Raw genomic sequence first — 21,902 nt, 5'->3', positions numbered from 1 at the left:
TGACTATGGCAAGACACAAGAACACCCATGGAGAAGAACCCATAGGGTCAAAGAATCCCTGTTTCTCCTCCTGCTTTCTGTTGGATGCTTTCCTGCTTTTGTTCGCACTGACTCCTTGTCATTGCCTTGCTGTGTCCTCTCTCTCCTTTACTATGTTACTAATCTAGAGCACAGCAAGAAAGACAACACATTCACCTTGGGAGGGAAAGTTCTGAGTTTGAACACTTGGTAACCAACTGTAGCTTCCAGCACTTAGCTGAGCCTTGGTGTTTATGTGCCTGTGAAGTGGCAGGTGTGGCAGGTAGAATAATGACTCCTTGGTTAGGTCCCAATCCCCAGCGTCTGTGCATAGGTTACATAGATGGCAAGGGGGCCAGTGCTGTGGCGTAGTAGGTTAAGCCTCCACCTGTGAGCCAGCACCCCATATGGGTGCTGGTGTGAGTCCTGGCTGCCCCACTTCTCATCCAACTCTCTACTAATGGCCTAGGAAAGCAGTGGAGGACAGCTCAAGTGCATGGGCCCCTGTAAGAAGACCCTGATGAAGCTCCTGGCTTCAGACTGGCCCAGGTCTAGCCTTTGAGGCCATTTCAGAAGTGAACCAGCAGAAGAAAGACCTGTGTCTCTTTCTGTAACACTGCTTACAGAATAAATAATAAATAAATATTTTTAAAAAGATAGCAAGGGTGAATTAATATTTTGGATGGGATTAACATGGCTTTTAGCTGACCTTGAAATATGGCGAGGTCCCTGGATTATCAGGTGGATCATTGTAATCACAGAGGTTCTTAAAAATGGGAATAATGGAGGACGATGAGCCAGAGGTCTGATACGGCAAGTGCTGGATTGGATGTTCCTGGGTAGGAGCAGAGAGTAGAAAGGGGTGCAGAGCCACAGAATGCAGGAAGCTTTCAGCATCTGGAAAAGGCAAAGAAACAGATTTTCCCCTGGAGCCCCCAGAAAGGAGCCTGGCCTGGGAGAACAGTTGAGTTTAGCCCAGTAAAACACATTCTTGGCTTCTGACCACCAGATAAATACGATAATTATGTTGTTTAAGCCATAAAGTGTGGGGAGTGTTATAGATGGGCCCTCCTGAAGGGGATTATGTCGAGGATGGAGCCCTCCTGAGCGGGACCAGTGCCCTTAAAGGAAAGGCCACAGAGGGCTGCCTCAGCCACTTTGTGCCTCACCAGGACACAGTGAGAAGGTGCTGTCCTTCCACTAGGAAGGGGGCTCTGAGCAGACACTGAACCTGCCAGTGTCTTCACCTTGAACTTCCAGCCTCCAGGACTGCGGAAAATGAAGGTTGATTGTTTATAAGCCACCTGGCCCGGGGTGTTCTCTTCTGGGAGCCCAAGCAGACTACGGTGGGGGTGATGGCACCTGCCCTGCCCTTCTCATGGAGAAGGAGAGTGGAAGAGAGAAAGCTTCAGGGCTCGGCCAACCCTGAAACATGATGCACCTCAAATGCTCTGAAGTCCTTTACCTCTGCCTGCCGGTGAGGTGTGTAGAGCAGGCACCTTGAGCAGGCATTAAAAAGTGCAGACCAGACAAGCACTTTAAGTCTGTGTGTACTTCTCGGCAGCCTATTTCCTTTGGGGTTTTGCTGTTTCTGGGAGCTAAATATTTCTCCCCTGAGAGCACGGGATCAGCCATTCCCCCATCCTTTCCTCAGTGCATTTCCTCACAAGCCAGAGGATTGGAAGGTACCATTGGTTATCACAGGCTTCGGTCTTGGGTGATTTGCCCATGGCCCCAAAGAGTTGCTGTAACAGAAGTTGCCTTTGCCACTGGTTAGTCACACCTAGCAGTTAGCGGTGTGGGGGCCTGTCCCTGCCCCTCAGAATTGCAGGCAGCTACAGGGGTTGAGAGTTGCATTCTATTGATAGTTCATGTGATAATGGTTCCTACTGGGCAAGGCAGTGCTCCCTGAATACAGTGACCTTGTACCCAACACTCATGAAATTTTCAGCTGCGTTGTCTGTTTCAGCGAGACCAGGACACAGGGTGTTCCAAGCGTATTTACTCCCCTCTGATTGTTTTCTCCATAATAACCTGAAGCTTATCTTGCCTCTCCTCAATATAATAATCCTTTCCAAATACCTGGGGTGAGATCTCTGAAAATAGTCCTGGTTGGAGGCTTCTCATACAAAGAATGTTTGGATCAACTGAGAGAAAGAGGGTTAGCAGGTGAACTTATGAAAGCTCTTGTCTTTTTTTTTTTTTTTGTGCCCACCAGATGAACTACTAAAGATAACACACTAAATAAATGCTGTATCAGTGACAATCTGCAATTCTTAAATTAGTCATAATGGGTACTGTGCAATTAATTTCCGTTTACCATCCCTTGTGCACCAGAATCTTTTCAGGATCTTCCTCCCACACAGATTCAACAAGATGCTTGTAAATGAGGTTTGTTTGTTGTAGAAAATAGGCATGCTGGTGAGCATTTTTTCCCCTTTATCTCTCTGTACACTCATTGGCTTTCTGACTTTAGGCTTTGAAACAGTGGCTCTTAACTCCGGAGTCCCACTGTGGCCCCAAACACGCACAGCAGCAACTTGGATGCTTGAAACAGCAAACACCTTGGATGATCTTGATCCAACAGATTAGCTATTTCTCAACATCAGATACCCCTGGTTAGATATCTATGCCTACAGTGTTGTGCCAAATCACATGATATCAACGCAGATCTCTCAGCACCCTGCATCTGATGTCAAGAGTACACATCTGGGTTTGCATCTTCCTGGCATGTTTCTAATGTGGAGGGAAAGCAAAGTCCCCAATCAAACCACGACAAAACATCAAAAATAAGCAGAATTACTCTCATCCCAAACCTGTGTCTTTCATTTTGATTTTAATTATCTTTCTCTCCTATAATTAGACTCACTTTTATAAAAATATTCGAAGTGAACCCTTTGCTGAAAAGTAGTATTGCCACCAATTTAACTTTGTCAGCATTAGGATTACTGACAGTAACTGGGAGGGAGTGTGTTGGCAATGCCTCAGGTTATGCAGGTGATGTTTTTTTCTGATTGGTCTTTTGTGATAGAGCTAGTTTCTCTGTCTAGAGCACTGCCAAGCCACAAATATAATGTACTGAGTTTTGAATTGCATTTCTTTGAAATGCAGAGAGAGAGAGAGAGAGAGAGAGAGAGAAAGAAAGAAAGAAAACTCCCACCTTTTGGCTCATTCCTCAAATGCCCCAACAGCCAGGGCTGGGCCAATCAATCAGGAGCCAGGAATTGTATCAAGATCTTCCATGAGGGTGACATTGCCTGTTGCCTCCCAAAGTGTGCTTTAGCAGGTAGCTGGAATCATAAATGGAGCTGAGCCTTGAATCCAGGCACTCCAGTATTAGATGCGTGGGTATCCTAGGTGGTGTCTTAAACTGTTGAGCCAAGTGACTGCCTCCTGACTGAATATCTGGTTAAGCTGAGATACCCTTGAATGACTTTCAGCCAGATATGCATCATGTGTTTATTTGACATTTGCTTCCCTCAGAAAAGTAAATAGTACCAGAGGATGTGGTATAATCAAAGCTCCCTGCCTTTAAGGAAGCTAATATCAAGGTGGCAAAGAAAAATTAATATAAGAGCCGGCGCCGTGGCTCAATAGGCTAATCCTCCACCTTGCGGCGCCGGCACACCGGGTTCTAGTCCCGGTTGGGGCGCCGGATTCTGTCCCGGTTGCCCCTCTTCCAGGCCAGCTCTCTGCTGTGGCCAGGGAGTGCAGTGGAGGATGGCCCAGGTGCTTGGGCCCTGCACCCCATGGGAGACCAGGAAAAGCACCTGGATCCTGGCTCCTGCCATCGGATCAGCGCGGTGCGCCGGCTGCAGCGGCGGCCATTGGAGGGTGAACCAACGGCAAAGGAAGACCTTTCTCTCTGTCTCTCTCTCTCACTGTCCACTCTGCCTGTCAAAAAAAAAAAAAAAAAAAAAAAAAAAAAAAAAAAAAAAGAAAAATTAATATAAGTGAAACCTAAAATAATTAATATTTTAAAATATGTAAATAGATTTCTACACTTTCAAATACATTAAAACAGGAACTCCTAGTTCCAAGTGATAACAGACTTGCTGATAGAGTTAATGCCAGGCAGGCACAATTCTGTTGACCCTTCAGGAGGCTTTATAGAAGGGATAGGGTTAAGATGGTCTTGAAGGAAGGCAAGGGGGATGCTAGGCTTCATGGTCTGTAGGGCAGCATTAGAAAGAACAGAATGTTAGGGTAAGCATCGTAGAAAAAAAAATAGGGAAAAGAACTCTGGGGTACTGATCAGCTTGAGCAAGTGGGTGTGTGGAAGAGGTCAGACCTGAGGGCAGCGAAGTCTGCTTACAAAGCGACTGACGCGCTGGGCTCAGCTGTACAACAGGTAGAGCCACTGGAGTTTCTCATGCAGGGAGAACTCCAGGATCTGACGTGGGCTGGGGAATAGCCACACAGTGTGTGATGGGTGGGGACATGTGGAAAACCACAGCCAGAGCAGGAGTCTGCTCCTCCTCTACAAGGGAAGTCAGTATTATCCTTCCTGAGATGGGAGACCTCTTGTTGGTACCCACACGTGGGCTCATTCACTACTCCCTGCTCACAATGCTCCCACCCTGCCTGTGGGTAGAGCTCACAACATGGCGGGTATTTGTGAGCTTCTTAAACTTTCCAGGAGCACACAATAGGTAGCACAGTCTTGAGTTTCTTGAAAGGCTAGTGTTGGAAAAGTGTGTGTGTGTGTGTGTGTGTGTGTGTAGACACAGGACATCTTATGATTTTAAAGGTAACGTGCTCATTGCAGAATATTTGGGAAAAAGTAAAAAGGATAGAGAAGGAAATGAAAAACATCCATGTTCTTGCCAGCCAAGTTGTTTATCTACACATCATTACTTGCATTAAATGTAAGCAATTTTTGACAAAATTAAGATTATGCTTCATGTATATGCAGACTGCTTCTTATGCACCATTTAAAATGTGATTATTTTTCATGTGTCATAAGACTATTTGAATTCAAGTTTAATAGCTGCATAATATTCCATTAAATTGACTTAGTTTAATGTATTTAATCATTCTCCCATCAGGCCTTTGGGTTATTTCCAACTTTGTATTATTATAAATAACATGATATGAACATACAGGTGCATAAACCTTTTATTGGGTCCCTGATGGTTCCCTTGGACAGATTCCTAGAAGAGAATTTACAAGGTCAGAAGTATGAATATTTATGAGTCTAGTTCCATATTGCCACATTGCTTTCCAGCGTGTTCATGTCAATTTATACTTGCATCAGCACAGTCTGCCCAGTTGACTGCACTGCCTTTGCCATGGTCACAAATATAACCTATACTGCTAAAATCAATGATCAGTTCTCAGTAGTAGTCCCCCCCTCCACCCCCTGCTCCAATCTTCAGGATTATATCATCTTTTTTTTTTTTTTTTTGACAGGCAGAGTGGGCAGTGAGAAAGAGAGAGACAGAGAGAAAGGTCTTCCTTTTGCTGTTGGTTCACCCTCCAATGGCTGCCGCGGCCGGCACGCTGCGGCCAGCGCACCACGCTGATCCGATGGCAGGAGCCAGGTACTTATCCTGGTCTCCCATGGGGTGCAGGGCCCAAGCACTTGGGCCATCCTCCACTGCACTCCCTGGCCACAGCAGAGGGCTGGCCTGGAAGAGGGGCAACCGGGACAGAATCCGGCACCCCGACCGGGACTAGAACCCGGTGTGCCGGCGCCGCAAGGTGGAGGATTAGCCTAGTGAGCTGCGGCGCCGGCCAGGAGTATATCTTCTAAGACCTCTACTGGGTGCTGAAACTGTGGCCAATAGTGAGCTCTACACATACGGCCTTCTCCCATATACACATACCCATGATAAGGTTGAATTTATACATTTAGCACAGTAAAAGGTTGACTAAAATAAGTAATTATAAAACAGATCAGTTATAACAATAAAACAACATTGTCACCATCACTTCTCCCTTGGACACCAGAACTGTAATATCTAGAATTGGATCTGCTAACCAAGAAGGCTACTAAGTGACTGATGTGTGGGTAGCGTGCATAGTGTGGGTCTGCTGGACACAGGGATGGCTTCTGTGCCAGGCACAGTAGGGTGAGATGGTGCAGCACTTCATCCTGCTCAGAATGGAGTGCAATCTGAAACTTGGAAATTGCTTATTTCTGGAATTTTCTTCTAATTTTTGGTTTGGGTTGACTGCAGGCAACTAAAAACATGGAAATGAAACTGAGGATAAAAAGAGAGTATTGTACTTATTTTAGCTGACCGTCATCTGGGCTTGATACTCTCTTCCCTGATGTACTTTCTTTCTTTTTAAGATTTATTATGTATTTATTTATTTGAAAGGTTACAGAGAGAGAAAGAGAGAAACAGAGAGAGAGGTTTTCCATTCGCTGGTTCACTGCCCAGATGGCTACAGCGGCTGGAACTGAGCTGATCCAAAGCCAGGAGCCAGGAGCTTCTTCCCGATCTCCCCCGTGGGTACAGGGGCCCAAGGACTTGGGCCATCTTCTACTGCTTTCCCAGGCCATAGCAGAGAGCTGGATCTAAAATGGAGCAGCTGGGACTCTAACCACCTGCACTGCAGGCGGTGGCTTTACCTGCTATGCCACAGCGCCAGCCCGCTGATATATTTTCTTTAAAGAACACCTTTTACTCAGAGTTTTTTTCTTCCTCTAAGCCTCCTTTGCCTATATTTGCTGTCATGGTGATCTCTAGATTCATATCTTTAAAAAACGTGTATGTTTATTTATTTGGAGATATTTTGTCCCCCCCCCCCCAACTGGTTCACTCATCAAATGCCTGTAATGTGTAGGATGGGCCTGGTCAAAACTAGGAGACTGGGACTTCATCTGGGTCTCCTACATGGATGCCAGGGACCCAATTACTAGGCCATCATGCACTGCTTCCTAGGATACATCAGCAGGAACCTGGATTGGAAGTGGAACAGCTGGGGCTTTAACAGGCACCCTGATATGGCATGCAAGAATCCCAAGCAGGGGCTCAGCCCATTGGGCACTGTGTTTGCTTCCAGATTTTTATCTTTGAGTGTAATATAGATACCGATACTGATGTCTCCCAAGTTTATTAGAAGGCCAGCTGCTCTCCTGCAAATATGCCTGGATATTCACCCCTGCTTAATCCCATTTGGAAGTGTGCTAGGCATTGAACAACCAAATTCCGTTTTCAAAGCTCCAACCAGTTCCTTTCACAGGTTTTCCTATGTCAAAAACACTTAGTCCATTTTCTTGATTGTTTATACCCCAAACCTATCAACTGGGCTATTTCTAATTTTTAATTATTATAAGTAACTCCAAGAAAGCACAAGTACAAAATTTTTTGATGGATTACATCACCTTCCTCTGACATCCCCCAGCTAGTCTGTAAGCACAGTCTTCTGGCTTTTCTTTCAGAATGTAACCGGAAACCAAAGCCCCTCTCAGTGCCACAGCCTTTCATCTTAGTGAAAGCCATCAGTTTGGCCCTTGTGTCATTGTGCTTCCCTCCACCTGGTGTCTCTGGTGCTTTCCCTGCCATTCTCCACCTCCCAAAACACTCTATTCAACAAGGCAGCCAGCACAAAGGTTTAAATTACAAACCATAGCTATCAGGGTCCTTCTCATGTGCATAGCCAGTGCTTTCTGTCACTTGGGGTAAAGCTAACATTCTTATCACTTATGTCACATGAGACTAACTTCCCTCCCTCCTTCCCTCACTCCCTTCTCCCTCCCTTCCATTTTTCTATCTTTATTTTAGAAGAAAGTAGTTACTTACTTGCAAATCACAGATCAAGGAGCCAGGCAGCTATTGTTAAATTCCTAGTTTCCCCTGGGTGTTAGGGCTGAAGGTTCTTACGGGTTAAATTCTGCTTTGTCAATGGTCCTTGTGGCTTTCCTTTGATTGGTCAGTGATGGTGTGTTGTTTAGGGAATTTTTTCAGTGATCAAGTATGCTTTAATCAGTCTGGGGGCTACATGCAGTTGGTAATTACTTTCTGCCTTGGAATTCCTCTGATGAAACCCCTGGAGACAGTGCCTGCCATCAAGGTGTTATCTGTTGGAGAAACAAATGACTTCAGGAGTCTGGCGATTAGGATCTTACAGGGTCAGTCTTAGCACTCCTTCAATCCAGTGAGTTAATTTTAGTGTTATCAAAAGACAGGGCAAGGAGACTGTGAGCTGATGGAGGGGTGGTCAGAGACTGGGGCGTCATGGGATCCAGCATCTGTACTGAAAGCATTGTGGAGGGGTTCAGTTGCAATTCCCCCTGTTTCTTGTTACTCCACAGTCTTATAGGAGTAGGGGCACCAATTGTTCTGGCTACTTCCTCCCATTAAAGCACTGAAGTGAGACCATCTTATGTCTAACACTCTATGGTGTTTCCTCTGTCCCAGTCCACTGGACCCCTATCCTCTTTGTCATATGTCTCCTTCTCAATGTGACCCTCCCTGACTGCTATTCTGTACCTCCTAGTCCCATTTCTGCTTCATCCCTCCTTCCCTCTTCTCCTCCCTCCCTTCCTTCCTTTGCCTTTTTTTCTTTTACTTTTTGTGTTTTTTTAGAGGCAAAACCTCTGACAGAGAGAAGGAGGGACAGAGAGAAAGGCCCTCCACATGCTGGCTCACTCTTAAAAGGGCCACAATAGCTAGAGCTGGGTTGATCTGAAGCCAGGAGCCAGGAGCCTCCTCCAGGTCTCCCATGTGGGTATAGGGACCCAAGTACTTTGACCGTCCTCCACTTCCTTCCCAGGCTATCAACAGAGAGCTGCATCAGAAGAGAAGTAGCTGGGACACAAACCAGTACCCATGTGGGATACCAGTGCCCCAGACATAGGCTCAACCTACTAGCCACAGCACCGGCTCCCTATTTCTTCTTTCTTTCATCCTAAAGGACTTATCACCGTCTGATACTACATATTTTGCATATTTGTTTATTTTTCGTCACTGAGGGATTTTTTTTTTTTTACTATGACCTGAGTGCTTGGAATAAAGCATGAAATACAGTACAGACTCAGTAAATCTGGGTTGGGTGGATAAATGGGGCTTACATGTTGCTTTGATTCATTTGAAAATTTCCTCAGCCTGCTATTTTATCTTTGGCTTCATGTTTAATTTTATATTTTTATTTTTGTGTTTTTAAAGATTATGGTGATGAACAACTAACATTAAGGTTATAGTCCAGACACTTTTCAGCGTCCATTTCAGTAATACTAAGGACATTGACATTATTGTGCAACCAATCTCTGCAAGTCTTTTCATCTTGCAAAAGTAAAATTTGTACCTAATAAGCAACAGCTCCCTGGTGCTCTCCTCCTCCAGCTCTGACCACCACCATTCTGCTTTCCATCACCACGACCTTGGATACTCGAGACACTGCATAGAAGTGGAATTATAACATATGTGTGCTTTCTGACCAGCTGATTTCACTCAGCATAATGTCATCAAGGTCCATCTATATTGCAGCATGTGCCAGAATTTCCTTCCTTTTTTAAGACTGATTTATATGTCATTGTATGTATTTACCACATTTTGTTATCCATTCATTCTCTATGAGTATTTTGGTTGCTTTCACCTCTTGGCTACTGTTAATATTCTTGCTGTGAACAAGAGTGTACATCTATCATCCCTTTCAGTTCTTCTGTGTATATACTCAGAAATAGAAGTGCTGGGCCAGGTCGTAATTCTGTTTTTAATTTTGTGATGACCCTTTACACTGTTTTCCATGGTGGTTGCTTATTTCTACCCGCAAGGCACAAGGGTTCCAATATTTTCAGATCCTGGGCGTTTTGAGTTGCATTCTGTAATGATAATGGTGTTGACTGTATTTTTATGTGTTTGTTGGTCATCTATAGGCATCCTATTTAGAAATTGTCTATTCAGTCTCTTTGCCCTCTTTTTATACAGTAGTATGCTTGTTATTTTTGTGCTTTTTATTTTCTTCTTGACTTGCTTCAATAATTGTTGGTGATGCTTATGTTAAATCTTGAGGGGCAAGTAGGTGTGAATTTAATATAACGGATTGAGTGGAAAGGTGTGAAGTTTAACCTTGGCAATGACAATGGCATGTAAAAATGGTAATAGGTGAAAGAGGTCATAAATATATATATATATATATATATAAGTATTAAAAAGTGCTAATGTCCTATCTATAAACATTACATTTAGTTTACCAATTATACCCATGATAACAGATGCATATGCATATTTATTATGGCAGTATTTCTCAACAGTGGCACTATTGATGCTTTGTGCTAGATAATTCTCTAGGTGAACAACGTCCTGTCTCATGTTTACCAGCTCCCATGGCCTCTTTTGGCTAGATACCAGTAGCCATCTCACCTGCTTCCATTTGTCACAATTAAAATGTTTGCATACATTGTCCCCTTTGGATAACCTTGTCTTCCCCTTAGAAGACCGGAAGATAAGTAGTTGAATAGATGACAGGGGTGGAAAGACAGAATAGGGACAGAGAGTGAGAATATGAGAATATACTGGTATATTGTTATTAAAAGCCTGTAGCAGGCTTGTGTGGAAGTCAATTTTCAAAAAACAGCAATGATGTTCATGGCTTTAGGGGTTGGTAATTCTGGCATCTCTTTTATACTCTTTGCAAGCTTATATTGATATTGTTTTTTCTTATAGAACCCTAAGTGTGCTAAGGATCTCCTAGGCACAGTCAATTATGTAGTAACTTGTAATTCTTTTCTTTTTCTATTCAGAGAAAAATCTACCTTCTATTCTGAGACTGTCCTCAAGACATTGAACTAGACTTTGTTTCCTTGCCTTTCTGGGATCTCTGACAGATTGAGAAACTATTAGCTTTCACCCCATTTTAATAGCGGCACAAAGGAGGAACAGAGAGAATAAGCAATCGAATGAAGTAACATATTCATCAATGATATTGTGAGACTCACCAGCAGCAGGAAAGGGCACACTCTGAAAGATTTCTTGGGAAGCTTTTGACGTCTCCATTACTAATTCTGATTGGTTCAGATGCAGAAAAGCTTGCAGGCTTTTGAAAGCATGAGCTGATGAAGCACAGCCCTGCATGATTCCTGACTTCTGTGTGGGTCTTTTGCAGTTCTACAACACACCGCTAAAATTAGGACCACTGTTATTCAGCTTTCCCAGGAATCCCCTGCAAAAATCATTATAGGTTAAAATATGCAGATATTCCAAAGCTGGTCTGCCTCTAACCTGAGACCCAGAGCATTCATTTCCAGATGGTGGCCAAATCTGCAGAGGCTGCTGGCACGGGGTGCTCACCAGTGAAGCAGTGGCGTGCTTAGTTCCTTCCATCAGGGGCTGAAACCTCCCAGTGAGAGACCAGAATGGCCACTGAAAGCAGCGATCATGGTCAGCAAACTGACATTTCCCTCTTGACTGGTGTTTGCTCTGGTGGTGTTGGTATTTGCTAATAGTGTTTTCCTTAATACATTACCAGGGATGCAAAAGTTTGTAAAATGTAAAATATAGTGTTTTTTTTTAAATTAGGGTGAAAACATAGAACATGAAATCTACCTTCTTAAACATACACACATAGTTGTATGACACACATAGTTGTATGACAGCTTTCTAGAACTCACTAGAACATGTTGTGTTATTCATTGACTAGCCACTCCCCAGGCCCCCACATCTCTTTCAGTTTTATCCAAAAGGCGCAGGAAGGATGGAGACGAATAATCCCCACGTCACCTCAGTCTGTCTCCAGCCTCCTTGGCATCACTTCTGGCTTCAGCTGTGCTCTTATCCTGGGTGATTTAAAGATAAAGGTTAACATTTATTTAGCAGTTATGTGTCTGTTGCTGCACTAAACCCCTTTAATCATTCTTTTATTTCATACTTTCAGCAGCTTTGTGGAATAGGTACAATTACTACCTTCCTCCTGTGGTTGAGATAACACACTTAGAAAAAATGAGTGACCTCCTGATGCTTACACATAAAATAGCCGACTGAGGATTTGAACTCAGGACATTTGTGCCTAGACTCTATGGCAGTAATCATCTGCCAACCCATCTTTAAAGTATTCTTCCTTCCCAGGTCTCATATTAGGAAATGCTGAATAAAGCCCCTAAACAGAGTAAAGTAAAAGCAAACCAAACAAAAATCTCCTGTGGGGTTTCTAACCCATTCACATCATCAGAATCACAAAATTGCAGAATCCACATCTAAACAGCCATCACCATAGGTTATATACACATAATCAAAAATTGAAAACTAACAGTTATAAATTTGTTTTTGTAGAAATAAGATATCATAATGTACTGGGAGTCACCTGGCTAATCCATAAATGCCTAGGCTACAGATATATTTAATTTAGGGACAAGTTTTTTTTTTTTAAGATTTTTTATTTATTAATTTGAGAGGCAGAGTTACAAACAGTGAGAGGGAGAGATAAAGAGAAAGGTCATCCATCTGCTGGTTCACTCCCCCAAATGGCCGCAACGGTTGGAGCCATGCCAATCCAAAGCCAGGAGCCAGGTGCCTCCTCCTGATCTCCCATGCAGGTGCAGGGGCCCAAGCACTTGGGCCATCCTCCGCCTCACTCCCGGGCCACAGCAGAGAGCTGGACCAGAAGAGGAGCAACCAGGACCAGAACCAGTGCCCACATGGGATGCAGGTGCTGCAGGTGGAAAATCAACCTGCTGCACTTTGGCGCCAGCCCCTGGGGACGAGTTTTTAAAATCCAGTTTTAAATATCTTTTTTTAAAAAAGGTTTATTTATTTATGTGAAATTCAAAGTTGGGGGAGGACACAGAGAGAGATCTTCTATCCACTGGCTCATTCTCCAAATGGCCACAATATCCCGGGCTGAGTCACATCCGAAGCCAGGAACCAGAGGCCCCCTTAGGTCTCCCATGTGGGTTCAGAGGCTCAAACACTTGGGCCATTCTCCACTGCTTTTCCAGGCACATTAGCAGGTAACTGGAGTGGAAGTGGAGCAGCCAGAATTCAAACCAGCACCCATATGGGATATTGGTGTTTCAGGCAATGGCCTAACCTGCTATGCCACAATGCTGACCCCAAATTTTAAATATCTTGAGGAACAATATATGCTTTCCGATTTAGCACTTCCCTTACTACTTCTTTTCTTGCTGAATCTGTTTCACTCATTTACATTACCCTCTGTGACCCCATAAACAGTTGAATGTGAAATCCCTGTGTAAGAATACAAATTTGGGTGCATGTAGGGTGGTAAGGTAATATTCAAGACTTATCTTTCCCTTAAGACTTAACTGACCATAAAGTGTTTGTTGTCTGAAGTTCCTGTTGGTATTATGGTCCTCCTCTCTGTTATTGCTTGATTGCTAAGAACTAATATTCGTTTTTCATCTTGGATGCCTAGTCATTTGATTCTTGATGACCCCTTGGTCAGTGGTAGATAGGAGTCCAAAAGAAGGAAAGAGTTTTTGTAAAACCGCTTGTGTGTGTGTGTGTGTGTGTGTTTTGAGTTGATCAGAGCAGTAATATGCAAGCTGCTTTCTTTCCACCTGAGCCTGTTTGCTTATCTGTCAAACACCAACATCACATGATTTGCATGAGGTTTCAGTAAAGTATTGGGTAAAGTATCCAACACTGCTTACAAATCCAGAATAATGTGGGTTTCTATTTCCCTTCCTCCCATCCTTCTCAGAAAGTAGGATTGAATAGAGACATTGCCAGTGATATCAAAGTATATAAAAGGATTTCTGATGAGAATGTCAGGGAAAGGTTGCAATAAAAATGTACTCTTGCCAACAAAAGCCCCATAAAACCTCCATGCAGTGTCAATATTCCTTATTCTGTATAAATCGATTTCTGTATGTGTGCATGCACGTACCTGAAGAATTTCTGTGCATGTTAACCTATGTCTGTGCACATATATGTTGTTTTTGTATATGGAATTATGCATTCGTATATGTATGGAAAGAAATAGCTCCTTTAGGAAAACACAGTGTACAAGATATTTGATGGTAAGCCTTACTCAGTGTATTGTAACTTATGGTATATAATATAAAGTCCATTTATGATGTTAGTCTTATCTGCTAATTAAAATCATAGGCATGAAGCTTCTTTATACCTGCATAAAATAAGCAGTTTAATTTCTCTGCACCAGGGGAAACATGATTTCACTACTTGTTATGTGGCCCATTGGTATATAGTATAAAGCCAGGGAGGCCAGTCATGAAAGCCCCACTCCTATCTGAATATTTGCCCTCTTCAACTCTGCAATCCCCACGAATGTCTCCTCTGAAGCTTTCTTATGGGAAATTGGGGGCTTTTACCTCTCCCCCCAGTCCTTGTCTATAGCAACCTTGTCTATAGCCTTTGTCTATGAGTAACCCATATAAGAGCTTTTCCTTGGATTATTCACACATGAATAAAAAATTACTATACTGCATCCATTTCTTTACAGTTGGTGATAACCAGTGATGGCTTATTTCAATGAAGCCAAAACAAATATTTGAGAAAAGAAAGTAACCTTGCCTTGGAAGCAGTAAAGGAATAAGATAGAGAAAGAACCATGAATCTTGGCAGTGAAAAGGCCTAAATTTGTTTTAAGCTTACTTTATAGTACTAATATATGCTCTGGGTGACATTTTTAAAAATCCTACTAGTTAATAGTTTTGTTTTATGAGGTCTGCAAATGAGTTTCGGCTTTTTTTTTATGTACTTTGGGCTCCATGGTTCAAACCATGTGATACAAATAGCTAAGAGTTGGTGGCAGTATACCCAAGGACAGAGAAAACTATCATAGGACTTAAAATCAATTCTTCATTCTGTCACTCAGCAGACATTAGAACCCAGACAGTTGAGTTTAAGCTGGATATTTAAGTACATAGGTGCTGTGTGGCTGATGAAGTCAGGGGCATAATTAGGGGATGGATTTTTTTCAGGCTGTTTTAAGCATTTTGTAATACAGGGATATCTACAATAAACCATTGAATGGTTTTCAGAAGGGAAGTGGCAGAATCAGATGTATTATGAGATCGTTCTGGTCACAGTGTGCAAAGTGGATTGGAAAGGTCAAGACTAATGTGCTCGAGCCGGCGCCGTGGCTCAATAGGCTAATCCTCCACCTTGCGGCGCCGGCACACCGGGTTCTAGTCCCGGTTGGGGCGCCGGATTCTGTCCCGGTTGCCCCTCTTCCAGGCCAGCTCTCTGCTATGGCCAGGGAGTGCAGTGGAGGATGGCCCAGGTGCTTGGGCCCTGCACCCCATGGGAGACCAGGAAAAGCACCTGGCTCCTGGCTCCTGCCAGGATCAGCGCGGTGCGCCGGCTGCAGCGGCGGCCATTGGAGGGTGAACCAACGGCAAAGGGAAGACCTTTCTCTCTCTGTCTCTCTCTCTCACTGTCCACTCTGCCTGTCAAAAAAAAAAAAAAAAAAAAAAAAAAAAAAAAAAAAAGACTAATGTGCTGAGAATGAGTGAATGTCTTGCAGTGATCCAATAGACAGATAATTTGGTTTTGGACTAAGGCCATCATAACAGGCAGAGTTAACGATGAGGTTAAAATACACAGGACTCAGAGACTAGGTGTAGGAGGTGAGTGGTTTGAGTCAATGATGAATGTCAAGCTTTGTGTATCACACTGGTGCATGGTAGAAACACTCATTGAGCCAGAGGATACCAGGGAAACTATAAAGCTGGAGTGTAGTGTCACTGTGGAGCATCCAGAGGGTTGGGTGTTTGGCAGACATCTAAGTAGAAAAATCGTATGGACAACTGAGTCTTCAAGTCTGAAAGTGAGGGATGGGAACCTCAGAGATTGAAGTTATGAATTGCCCTGCGGAAGGTGGTCACTGGAGAAGAAAAGAAAGAAAAAACATGAGAGTGAGTGAAAGGGACATCACAACAGAGGGTTGAGGGGCGGCCCCATTTAAAGGAAATTTAGGGACATCTTAGTATGAAAAGGGGATAGCAAGGGACATTAGATGTGTAGAGTGTGGAGGAAGCCCCTGGAAGTGAATGCTGCAAGAATGAAATTGCCAGAAGTTAGCTAAAACAAAGGTCTGAGCATCTCAGTGTCTATGGGGTTTAAATACTGGAAAGTCCACAAGCCTTAAATAAGACCCATGTCATTGAAATATGGGAGGAAGCCATATTGTGTTGTTTGAGGGGAAAGTTTACATAATAATCATAGCTGTGGCTTGTCAAGAGTATCCGTTATGCTGTGTGCTGAAAGCCAGCTTGCATATCATCAGGCTTGAGTTATGTTGGGAGTACCAAGGTCTCCAGAGGTTAAGCAACATTCCCAGGATGGTTAAAAAAAATCAACAGAGAACTATTGTCTCTGGTGCCAGAGCACTATACGATTTTGTTCATCTGGCTTGGGGATGCCAGGTCTTCTATGACAGCAGTATTTGTCCAAGGATCTTTGGGGACATGTGCTCTGGACAATGTCTCCAATAAAGCAATCATGAAACTACTTAATTAAATCACCAAAACATTCAGAAAGAACAAAACAATGAGATCATAGAGGATCCCTTCTCGAAACTAGAGAACAACAGAGTGACATGGGAGATAGAAAAGCCAACAGAGAGGGAGAGAGTAAGGAAGGGAAGCAGGAGAGGGAGAGGGAGATTGTGTGACTACCCTGACGTTAGAGAACAGAGGACTGTAAGAATATGCTCCTAGTGCATAAAGGATGCATATAAAAATGAAGCTTTTTAAATGCAGAGCTAGCATTGCACACTATTTCAGTTCAATTCAGTAATGAAGAACTGAATTAGGAATAAAAAAACCTGGTATTTCACATAGAAGTCCAGAAGCCTCTTTAAGTGTGGTGACATAGCAATACAGATGACTCTCTAAGTATGATTAAATTCTATGTATTTATTTCCTCCCACTAACTCTTTATTTTCTCCTGTGTCCTTTTAGATCATGCTTCTGAGTGATCCTGAAATGGAGAGCAGTATATTGATCAGCTCAGATGAAGGGGCAACCTATCAAAAGTACCGGCTCGCCTTTTACATCCAGAGCCTGCTCTTCCATCCCAAGCAAGAGGACTGGGTGCTGGCCTACAGTCTGGATCAAAAGGTGCACTATTTTCATCCATATCTTGTCACAAAGGTGTCTTCTTATGAGAAGCAGTTCCCAAATTTTGGAAAGACACAATGACATATGATCATTCCAACCCAGCTGATTTTGTCTGCAGCAACTAACTTACCTTACTATTCCTTTTTTTTTAAAAAAATTTACCCAAGGATTTTTTTTTTCATTTATTTCATAGGTAGCAATTCTAAGAAGGTAACCATATTTCCCTTCCTCTTCCTCCCATTATCACCCTCCTTTCTTTCCTTTATATTTTTTTCAAATTTTTGCAAAAACATAATTTTAATCTACTGTATAATCACAGGGTTATTGTACCACACTTATCATAATATTCAGCAGTAAAAAGTAGGAGGACCACGGTTCCATAGGAGTCTAAATAAGAGCTGAAAGCAATGATCAAATCAGAAGGTGTCCATTTCATTCCTAAACCTTTTTTTGTGTTCTGCATTAACTATCACATATCAGAGAAAACATGACAATTGTCTTTTGGGGACTAGAGTATTTCACTAAGCATATTGATTTCCAGTTGCACCCATTTTGTTGCAAAAGGCAGGATTTCATTCTTTTTATGGTTAAGTAGTATTCCATAGTGTATATATACCACATTTTCTTTATCCATTCATCACTTGATGAACACCTGAGTTGACTGTGTTAAGTACTAAAAAAAAAAAAGTGCTAGGTATATTTAAATTTCTTGGCTATGCTACTATATTAGTGAGCTTTTTGCACTGTAACAAAACACCTAAGACAAGCTGCTTAAGAAGGAAGGAGATTTATTTTGGTACACGATTTTGGAGGTTCACAGTTCAAGTTGGGGCAACCTCACTGGTTTGACATCTGGGATGGAGTTCTTGCTGGCAGTATCCTGAGGTGGTATAGAACATCTTATGGCAAGACAAGGCATTTGTGCTTCTGTCTCTCCCTCAACACTTCATGATTTGACCATGGGCCCCCACCCCCTCCACCTAATCCAGTCTAATCAATCCATGAGTACCTGGGTCTAAACACAATAATTGGGTTAACTTTCTGCCCTCTTAGTAGTGAGACTGAGATTTGAGGACCAGGCCTCTGACACAAAATTAAGACAGCCAAACTAATCTCCAGACCACAGCAACTGTTTATCATACTACATTGTAAAATGGCTTACTCTGTAATTTTTTATTCATTTGAACTTGTTTAACAGCTCTGCGAGATAAGTATGACATAGAATATTATAATTTTTATAGTGACTATAGTCAACAAAATTGCAGTAAGGCTAAAGTGCTCTCCAAGCTTGTAGCGAGAGGAACCAGGATCTGGCAACATGTTGTGAAATTCCAAATCTAGGTATATTCCACCACACTAAGCTGCCTTGATTGGATGCAATCTGCATATATCATAGCTCTCAGCTCAGCAGTGCAAGGGGAGCATTGACTAAGTCCATTTGCTTGTTTTCTAAATGTACATTAAAGACACAGTGGCCCAGTGAGGCCTTCTGTTTGAGCTCCAGCTCCATGTTCTCAGCCATGTGGTTGACATTGCCTCTTACGTAACCAGAAGCTTCTGGGATCAATATATTCCAAAAGTGAACTCTTAATCTTTCTGCAATATAATTACCTCTCTTCCAGGATTCTCTAGTTCTATCCACCTAATTGAAAAGAAACGTAGCAGGTATCCTTAATATTGCTTTGCTCCTGATGCACCATCTCTGTTCCATCTTTAGGTCTTATCTCTAAATGTCTCTTGATTCCATTTACTTCTTTAACTTCTACCATTACTCAAATGTATGTTACATCTGTCACCTGAACTAGGGCCAGAATCTTTTCACACTGTAACCTGAAGAATGTTTTGCAAATGTGGATCTTATGAATTCATGACTTTGCTTAGACCCCTTCAGCCTTTCCTCATTGCTCACAGACTGAAGACTGTAGTTTTTCAGAGGGTCTGCCAGACCCTCACTGGTCTGGACACCCCACCCCCTTCTCTCTGCCACTCCCTTATCTCTTCCTTTTGGATGGTCTTACTTTAATTCATCTTTAGAGCTGTCCTCTTGCTCCCTTTGAGTTCTCTCCTCTGATGTGAGCCTTGTCGTTGCTGGATCTCCCTTCTGGCATTGCTCTCTCAGGGTGCCTGCTCTAAACTCCCTGACAAAGCAAGGCTGCTTGCTGCTCTTCTCCATGGCACTAAGTTCCCGTCTTTTAGAGCACTCATCAAAGTTGAAGTTTACATCAATGTGCATGAGTTGTGGATCATCTACACTTCTCATTAGATTTCAGGTTCTAGGTGGGCAGAGCCTGGTTTTACTCACTGTTGTAGCACCAGTCTCTGGCATAATACCTGGTTCTTATCAGTGCTCAGTACCCATAGGAACCTGTTTTATGAATTAATTACTAAATAAATGCTTAAGTGCTGTCAAACTTTCCCACTACATATGATGAACTTATAATTAAGGAAAGGAATATTGCATTATCCTTATTTGTATTTCCTGTCGTCTCCAGAACCTTAGTGCAGTGCTTGATGCCAAGCTATTATTTAATAATGTTGTGAAATCATTCAGTGAAAGAAAAGAGATAATTGCAAACACTGTCTCACATAGAGAGATCAACAGAATAACCTTGATTTTAACAGCTTCACTTCTCTTAAACAGAACGCTCTTAAATCCTGAAACAGTTGCTTCTCAGTATGTATTTGAATATGTGATTGTGATTGTGAATATGTGTGTGTGTGTGTGTGTGTGTGTTTGATGTCAGCACCTTTAAACAATAATTTCAACATAACCTTTATATCTCTCGTTAACGGAGTCTCATGGTGGGTGCCAGGTGCTTAATGCAATCCCCTAAGGATACCCACATGACATTTACAGAGCAGAAGCCATTGCAAATACATTTCTTTCATAGCATCAAGTGGATACTGTATGAAAGACTTAGCCAAATGTCAAAAGTCTGTGAGTTTAGATGCTTAGTAAAGTCAAAATATTTGAAACTGTATTGAAAAAGTGAAGGATTTTGATGCTAAATGGATGGATGATGAATTAATTTTGGTGAAGTTCAGAATTCTGAAAACATGTTTTTATTTGTATAGAGATAGGCTGGATTAGAAACAATGGACTTCTCCTACTAAGAGTTAGATACACGGAGTGCTGTGTGCCCTGTGGGTATCCAGGAGTATCCTCCTCCTCCATCACCACAGCGCTGAGAATCTTCCATGTTTGGCTTCTGAAGGACCCTTGTGGATGGAATGCATTCAAAACCCTTTCAGATTTGGTGACTGCTCTTTTACTTAGCAAAATGCTTGGGATTGTGGCAGTGGGTGTTGATGTATTTTCCTAATCACACTGCACATTTCTGGATATATTATTCCTTAGGTACTTTTTCTTGTTGACATCTTTTGCAGAAAGTGGCTGAACATTTTTCAGACCTCTAAAGTTTCTAACAGACGAGAGGCCATTCTTCTTTTAAATAAATGGTGTGACGAGGCAGATGATACCCCTGGCAACATTTGCAGAGATGGCATAAAACACCCTGCCCAGTCATCCAGGTTGCAGAAGAGTTTTTCTTTATTTGGGGGGTAATTTAGCAGTTTAGAGTCAAGGAGAGTGATGCTATGCAGTAGGAAGATGCAGGTGTAGTTGAGATTGATATACAAATGTGTTATTTCAGACTAGAGCCATCTCTGATGTGCATGCATTGAGGCAGCTGTTTTCTGCTAGAGAAAATGAAAAGTGCTAGTATTAAGGTAACTGCTGCATCAAAGGGAGATGTTTGTGGTGAGGAGTGAATCGATGTTTCCATTATTGTACCTTTGATGAAATGCACTAGCAATTTCTTTAGAATCACTAAGGCTATCTCCTTATGTTATATGTATTACAAAAGACCTAATTGAATGATATTTTAAAGGGATGATATCCAGTTGCTTTATTTTCTGATCTGCTACCCCACAGCTGCAGGGAACCTGCCAGTGGATCTCACTTAATGAAGGCACTGCTAATGAATTAACAAAATACCTTCTGGGTGAGATAAAGTAGTATCTAAAATCCACGAGATGTATCTAACATTCGGTTGGTTGAGATGCTGAATGGTGGGTTGTGTGTTAACTGGGAACACAGCTACCTGAGGCTGGTCATGGCTTGGTTCATGGTGGAAGATCATCCAAATCTTCCAGTCCTGCAAAGGGATGGGACTGGAGAAAAAGGGTACCTTGCATTTGACTCCATGGTCCTGATTCAAACAGATCTTGTGAAGTCTTTTCCATTTCCTGATAAGTTTGGCCTGGGCTTATGACCAGTTCTGTTCATTATGGCCATTCTGTGAGCTTCCCAGTTCTTTGCCAATTTCTCTTCTGCTTGACAGATTCTCTTGCCATCTTGAATTTTAATCTAAGAGAACTCAGTTCATAGTGCAACAAGAGTTCATTCTTGCCTATTGTCCTTTATAGAGCTATTTTAAAAAGAACTTTTTAGGTTTAAAAACACCAGTGAAAGCAATAGGTGATGGCTGGCCAAATTGTAAATGAGAAAAAGAAAAGCCACTCTCCTTCCATTGCCTTGGAACCAAAGCTCTCTAAGTTCTCTCGAGGGCTATGTATGTGTCAGTTATTGAAGGAAGTAAAATTCTACTTTGTGTCAGTCTATTTCCTTACTGATAATTAAAATGTTAAATGATGTTTTTAGATTAACTGGAGAGCTCAATAATCTCATTAAAACTGAAAATTTTCAAAAGAATTTGAGGTAGGTTTTGAAGACAATGCAATCCTAGAAATAGCTGCTATTCTCGTTTTAGAGAGTTGGATGCTGTCACAGCCCCTGTTTATGTAGTGTTTACAAAACAGGCACATGTTCGTGCATTTACAGATGCAGACAGGGGCCTGGATGGAGAGCGGACAGAAGCTATTTCCC

General features: G+C 42.4%; 1 protein-coding gene across 1 annotated transcript in view; it reads left to right on the top strand.

The window, feature by feature from the left end:
- The window catches only part of SORCS3 (sortilin related VPS10 domain containing receptor 3), a 636,710-nt gene that overhangs the window by 324,003 nt on the left and 290,805 nt on the right, over positions 1-21,902 (top strand). The window contains exon 4 of the mRNA XM_051823565.3: positions 16,856-17,014. Coding sequence (XP_051679525.2) covers positions 16,856-17,014 — 159 coding nt within the window. The remainder of the gene's footprint in view (positions 1-16,855; positions 17,015-21,902) is intronic.

Source organism: Oryctolagus cuniculus, chromosome 15 (genome assembly GCF_051225735.1).
Source record: "Oryctolagus cuniculus isolate XC-2025 breed Fujian yellow rabbit chromosome 15, ASM5122573v1, whole genome shotgun sequence".
NCBI classification, from domain to species: Eukaryota; Metazoa; Chordata; class Mammalia; order Lagomorpha; family Leporidae; genus Oryctolagus; species Oryctolagus cuniculus.
The sequence above is the reverse complement of the archived record's forward strand: the minus strand, read 5'-3'. Positions and strand labels throughout refer to the sequence as shown.